The 7392-nt window shown below is 35.7% G+C and overlaps 1 protein-coding gene across 1 annotated transcript in view; it reads right to left on the reverse strand.

Moving 5' to 3' along the window:
- The window catches only part of LOC106869364 (glutamate receptor), a 695940-nt gene that overhangs the window by 108961 nt on the left and 579587 nt on the right, over positions 1–7392 (reverse strand). The window contains exon 6 of the mRNA XM_014915088.2: positions 568–729. Within this exon, the coding sequence (XP_014770574.1) occupies positions 568–729 (162 nt within the window). The remainder of the gene's footprint in view (positions 1–567; positions 730–7392) is intronic.

The following is a 7392-nucleotide window of genomic DNA, read 5'->3' on the forward strand; positions in this document are numbered from 1 at the left end:
TTTTACGTATAATCATTGATTTTATGAATTCTTAACACCTTTTCAAACACACACACACACACACACACACACACACACAAACAAAGTGTTTTCTTATTCTTTTGTTATTTTGATATCCAATTCTTAATATGTTTATAATTCGTTTTTGTATTTGGTTTGCAAGATTCTTTATGTGAATTCGTGTGTTGAAGCATACCTTATTTTGTCTAGGAAGAGTCATTCTCTTTTAGTGCCTTATTATTTAACACACTCACAGTTTAGATTTCCACGCATTTACTTAGGTTTTCTAAAATGTTCGTTGTGTCTAACAACCTTTTCAATAGTCTTTGATTGTTTTTATAATTATCTCAAATAATTTGATCTGTATTCTTCATACATGTTCACAGTTCTAGATGTTATTCCAACGTGTATTCACGTGCGCTGATTCGAGCGTATATCTTAAACTGCATGAATAATTATATATGTACGTATAAACCAATATGTGTCTGAGTGTATATGAGGAGGTTTAGAAGGAAAAAAATGAGTATAAGATAAATGTAAATAAACAAAAAAAAACATTTTACATACCGTAGTCCAATTTCCCTCTGCCACCGGGCACCTTACCCGGTCCACTTCCTCAGAGATTCGTAGAAAATGTTGTAATTGTGGATTATCTGGGTCAAGTAGTTGAAAACCTGTTAAGTTTACACCGCCGTATTTCAGCCTCTCAAGTGGAAGATTAATGAATCCCTGAAATAATAATAATAATAATAATAATAATAATAATAATAATAATAATAATAATAATAATAATAATAATGAGAAGAAGAAGAATAAGTAGAAGAAACTGCTACTTTGGAAACTATTCAAAAAGTTAATAATGTGGGCTAGAGTAAGGCAAGTCGTGTTATGGGCACAAACTGCAGAGAGTGTGGCAGAGTCGGAGACTAGCGAAATCCTCAGAGATTTCCCAAAGAAAATAGATCATTTACTAGAGCATAACAGACCTGACCTAGAGGTGGTGGACAAGATGCACCACATATGCTACATAGTTGTTGTCTGCCTCTTTGACCCACAAATAATCAAGAAGAAAGGTGAAAAGATAAATAAATACGACCCTCTTAAATACGAAATAGCCCGGCTATGGAAAATGAAGAAGTGAAGATAGTGCCAATTATTTTCGGGTCCTTGAGAACAGAGTCAGAAGGCATCGAGGGAATATAAAGGAAACTAGAATAGAGTGTCCAGTAGAACTGTTAGAAAAGGTTTGCCTCCTTGGCACGGCCAGAATAATCAGGTATGTATTAGATATCTGAAAGGAATGGATGACATGGTACCGTAGGCAGCAGGTAAGAAACCTCCTACGCATGTAAGCCTCCAAGAGCTCCAACAAAACCTGGGATAAAGAGAAATGATAACAAGAAAACATATGACAGGATTTAGGATGCACCACGCAATATCTGACATAGAAAAGCTATATATACAACGTATTGAATGTGACAGAGGCCTTATACAGCTAGACAACTATTACAAAATTACCACCATAGGACTACAGACATACCTATTTCAGAAGCAAGGAAAACTAATAGAAATAACCACAAAGCACGAACAAAAAAAAGTATGTTTTCTGTCTTTAAGGAAGCTGACCAATACAAAAAATAATGTCATAGTACCTAACGACTATGAAGAAAGAGAAGAAACAACAAAAGCTGTAAACATCTGAAATCCAAACTAAAACTAGAACAGGAACATATGATAGAACGATGTCAAATACTGAGTTAAGCTAAATGGAAAAGAAATAGACAAAGCAAAATCTCGACAATGGTTGAAGTAGAAACTGAAGGATTTTCAATTGTAGCACATGGTCAAAGCTTTCCCACTAGAAATCACCAAAAGTGTATCGTACTATTCCTTCGTCCACTTCTGTCTTTTTTTGTGCACACCGTGTACGTGATCTGTTGTGGCATAACGACCGTCCGAGGCCAGATTTCTTCCAATGATGCAGGAGGTATCGGACGTGCCAGGCGGGAAACCTTCACCCTGATCGGCTATAGCTTCATTCTCGCCGTTAATTTATTCCTTTGTGTGTTGCATCATGATTTCATGATCGTTCGTGGGGTTCCCATGAGATTTGTCTTTGAGATTTCATCTCTATATATTTGTATATACTCGCACACATGTATGTACATACTCTGGGACTATGTGTTTCAGACTGATTGTGCAATCGAACACCATCGGCCGCATATTGTCGTATTGAATAAAGGAGAAAAATACTGTCAGATCATTGATGTAGCCATACCAAATGACATGAATGTTGTGAGTAAAGACGTTGAAAAAGATCACCAAGTACTCCGAATTGAAAGTGGAAATGGCAAGACTGTGTGGAATGTGAGAGGGTAGTGTAAAAGTGATAGCAGTGGTGATCGGAGCGTTGGGCTCAATCCCATTGAAACTTCAGGTCTTCTTAACAACTGAAAATCTCATGCAAGATTGATGTCTTGCAAAAAGCGGCATTATTGGTCACAGTACGCATCTTAAGGAAAGTATTATCTGTCTGAGGTCCTTGTGGTGACTTGATAGATGACTAAAGACTCCGGTGCATTTTACCTACACTGTTTTATGAAGGAATAATAATAAGAAAGAAAGACTGAGAACACCGTACAGGCAGCACGAAACCAAGCTTTGACCAGAAAGTGGAGGGTCAGCCTTAGGAATGAGCAGGTGTCTGCGTTGTGCTGCATCTATAACCTAGTGGAAGAAAGAATTGCCCATATCGTGAACGAATGCCTTAGACTTGCTGCAAACCCTTACAACTTGTGGTGACATGATGAACTAGCGAATGTGCTAAATTGAAAACTCTGCGGAAAGTGGGGTCTGAAGAGAAGGAATACGCTGTATGTGTACAAACCACAGAGAGTGGCGGAGTTTAAGTGCTAGAGCATAACAGACTGGATTTAGTAGTAGTGAACACGGTGTCCCACATATGCTATATAATTGATGATACAGAATCACCACGTAATCTCATTTGATCAATGGCTACGTAAATACTCTACTCTTGAAATTATTTTTGTTAATATCTGAATTTCTTTTCACACAATTCGGAACATCAGAGTATAGTGAGCCTTCTATGGGAGTGAAAATTTAACTTTAATATGAGGTAGTCAAACATATGTAAAACACTCACACAGACACACATATTCTTATATATTGTATAGATCATGGAATGATTTAAGTTTATTGCAGTATTTTTGATTTAACTCTGTATCATAGAAATAAATAATTTATCTCATGACTTAGATAATTGAGAAGTATTTTAATTAAAACATTTAAGTTGCTAAAATGAGGAAATTACAAAACAATTTTATGATCAATGGATATTTAGTGCTACAATCTAAAGTGTTCCTTAAATCAATGGTATACTTAGCCAGTCATTAGACATATTTTGTCTGTTGCTACGTAGTAGTGATTTTCCTACTAATCAATACAATACTTACAACTATATTAGTTCACTAATGTTACTGATTTTTGTTATCTCGTTCTGAAAATATTTCAGCAGAACGTTTAATTAGGTGTTATTTTAAAATCGGTACATTCAAATTTAATTGGAAGCAGAATCTAATGGAAAATACTAAAAGACAAGCGTAAATTAAGTCGGCTTAATGGATTTTAGATAGTGATTAACGTAGAAAGTTGCTACTCAACTATAATTAACGCTCTTCTCGTCTAATATTTATTACACTACGATGAATATATAATGTGTCAAGAAAAGGTTCATAGATATAGCTGGCATATTGGAAAATCTACTCACGAAATGCGAAACAGAACGTGAAAGTTAATAGAAGAAAACTAAAATCTTCCAATTACCGTTTATTTTGTACCAGAAAATCTTTGTCTTAACATGATGAAGTGATTATTCAAATGATATTCCACTTGAAAATGAAGAATATTTAACTAATAATTGAATTCCTTCTGTCAACTACGTTTAGAATATAATTTACATATAAACAGCCAGGTAAAAACCAGCTTGTTAAATGTTTACGATACCTAAAAAACAAAATATATACTTTAATAAGAAAGCCATTGTATACATTTTCGAAGACTTCAACATTACAAAGTCTCTCCAAAACAAAAAAAATTATGTTAGGCATACTACAGAATGCCAAGTATACAATGCTGAATCAACATAATCCAACAAATACTTAGTATTATTTTCAGAGATAATCCATGAGTGTATAATATTCTAATGAATGTTACATGTATTTAAAGATATGTATATTCTGTATGGGTATGACTTGAAACTGAATCCGGTCCTGGGTCCTTGGAACGGGCCTTCAAGTGGATTGATGGGTGTCGACCCGATTCTTAGCCAGTATTGTTTCCGGGAAAACTCTGATCCGAAGTAGTATCACGTCTTAATTTCCCAGCTATGGGCTAACTAGCACGTGAAGGAGTTTGGCCTTGTGGATTGAATGATGCAATCGTGATAGTGAGATCACGGTTTCCATTCCCAGACCAGCTATGTGTTGTGTTCTCGATTGAGACACTTGATTTCAAGCTGGTTCAGTCCACTCAGCTGTAAATGGGGAGCCTTCTGATCGATTCGACATAAGACTGAGGTGATGGATCAGGAAAAATCACCTGAATAGTTGAACACTGGAAAATATTATGCTTCCATTACGCAAATTCTATTCCAAACCTAGTGCAGAATGCTACGAGTAAATAGAGAGAGAGAGAAGAGGTGGAGGAGGAGGAGGAGGAGGAGGAGGAGGAAGAGGATGAGGATTATCATCACTGCTACATAGAATGTAGTACACTTCAAAGCACACCTCTGGAAGCACTGATTCAGCGACGATTATGGACCTCATAAACCTCAGTACACTTTACGAAATGAGAGATGTACCTCGACAGTGAAGGAGGTTTGAAACTAGAAAGAAGACCATACCAGATTAAATTTCCTAAATTACAAGTGATATATTATAGTTTATTCTTGATTAGAATACAAGTTTATAAATAATAAAAGCGAGTGAACACGTGCATTTACAAGCAAGCACCCCCTCCCCCCCCCACACACACACATTGCACCCAACTCGTGATGGCTGAAATGTTGTTGGCTTTATTCTTTCCTTCCCTCATAACCAGAAAATACAGAAAGTCTTCCGGCAGACACATGCACAAAGCATTTCTACCAAGGCTTTAATACATTTTCTCCGAGAAATTCGAAGTGCATGTTATTATTTAATGGATATGTTTTTTCTTTGAGGCTCTATTATGATTTCAGAAGGGTTTTACTAATTTGGAGGTCGAATAATAAGGCCCAGGTTTGTTCGTCAGTTTTTGTTTCCGAGTGATAAAATAGTGCAACGTCATTGTGACTGTGCATAATCATACATTCCTAAAATTTTCAAGGAAAGCTTGAAGGTTTGGTTTTCTCTTCAGTAAAATTCACTCGCCTCTACACATTTGCAGCAACCGGAATCATATCGAATGGAGAAAATGGCTAACTCAGTAATAGAAGAGTCGTCAGTCTTTCTTGTTTACATTATTTAAAAGGACTACACATGTAAAGTGAATCTTGCTACTAAGTGGGTTCTCATGTTATCAATTTTACATCATTCTTCAGTAAGATTCTAAGATTACGTCCCGTTGTATTAGATAGTAAGAAAGTATTTTCATCCATCCAAATTCTTGCTATATTAAACAATTCGGTCCACTTTGCTAATGCTATATCATGGCGCCTAAATTACCTAATCGAGAGAATACATTAATGAGAAAATTCCACAAGAAAATCCACCAAGCGTCATGTACAACACCACATTCGATACATCTCCCTGTTTGAAGTGGAACCTTTACTAACACAATTTATAAGCAAGTATGATAGAGGACTATACATAATTGGATTTAGCACATTCATCTATTTTACTCTCAGATCATTTGCACAAAAGAAATTCATCTCCTAATCGTTGAATAATAAATTTGAAAAGAGACTGAGAACGATTCAATGAAGCAACTGAACTGAGATCCATGCTGCTGTACGAAATTTCCTATAACAAGCAGGAGTTGTTATTGGACAGGTTTGCAGTAGGTTGATTTTTCTTCTATATATACGTCTTCATCTTTTGCGCTGCTTAATTTTACTTGCAGTAAAATTATCTTTAATAACATAATTCTGTGTAAAAGGTCAAGATTAATGTTTATGCAATAGCGTTGTAAAGGACCTCTTCTTCAATGGCTCAATAGGAAAACCAGCCGTCCGCCTACTTCTGCATGAAAGCTTGTTATTAAGTCAGCCAATGCAATTCATATACTTAGACCCAGTTATTCTATTACATGAAAACATGTCCAAAATGACAAGCTATATAAGAGAAGAAAAAAATCTAAATCAGCGACAACTATATTGCTTCCTAATCGATTTCCGAATATGATCGATGCCAGTGAATATCCGCTAAAATTAAAATATATCGTCAGAGAATGCGTCTTTATTATATATTTACTTTCATCTTTCGTTTAAGTTAGACATCGGTGTTGTGATATGCCACATAAATCCTATCATTTTTCCATGTTCATATTGATGATGCTTCAGACACATTCAATGGAGACATCTTCCTGGCGAGCAGAAGTGCGTCACTTGTCAAAGCGGTCGGACAATCCAAAACAATCTCTTCTATCTCAACGACTATATTAGCTTTTCTTGCCATGCGAAAAATATCGCAAACATATCACAGCTACAACCATAATTTCTCCTATTATTATTATTATTATTATTATTATTATTATTATTATTATTATTGAGTGAGAGAGCAGTGTATACCATCAAAGTGACACTGGGGTATTATTATTACTATTATTTTTGTTGTTGTTGTTGCAGTTATTTAAGGCGCGAAGGTGGCAGATCTGTTCGTGCGTCGAACTAAATCTTTAGTAGCATTTCTTCTGCCTCTTTAAATTGTGATTTCAAATCTTGCGAGGGGTCAACTTTATCATTAACCATCCCTATAGAGCCAATTAAATAAAACACCATTCAAGTACTGGAGTCGATGCAGTCCGTTTTCTCTTGGTTTCAAATTGTTGGCCTTGTACCCAAACTTGAATGAAGTATTATCTTTTAAAGCAGTGAAGAAACACACACACATACACATCTATGTGTGTACGATTGTGTGTGCGTGTGTGTTTATCTATGTCCATGTGCGTGTGGCCATATATATATATATATATAAATGATACAATCAAAAGAAATACCCAAAGATTCACTAAAAACAGTCCCAATCACTGCTATAATCCACAACGAGCCACTTTTAGGTCACTTGACCATTGAACATCCTACTACTATCATACCATCCCTCATTCTTTTATTATTCGTTCTCTTCTTCTTCTTCTTCTTCTTCTTCTTCTTCTTCTTCTTCTTCTTCTTCTTCT

The sequence above is a fragment of the Octopus bimaculoides genome, chromosome 1, assembly GCF_001194135.2.
Source record: "Octopus bimaculoides isolate UCB-OBI-ISO-001 chromosome 1, ASM119413v2, whole genome shotgun sequence".
NCBI classification, from domain to species: Eukaryota; Metazoa; Mollusca; class Cephalopoda; order Octopoda; family Octopodidae; genus Octopus; species Octopus bimaculoides.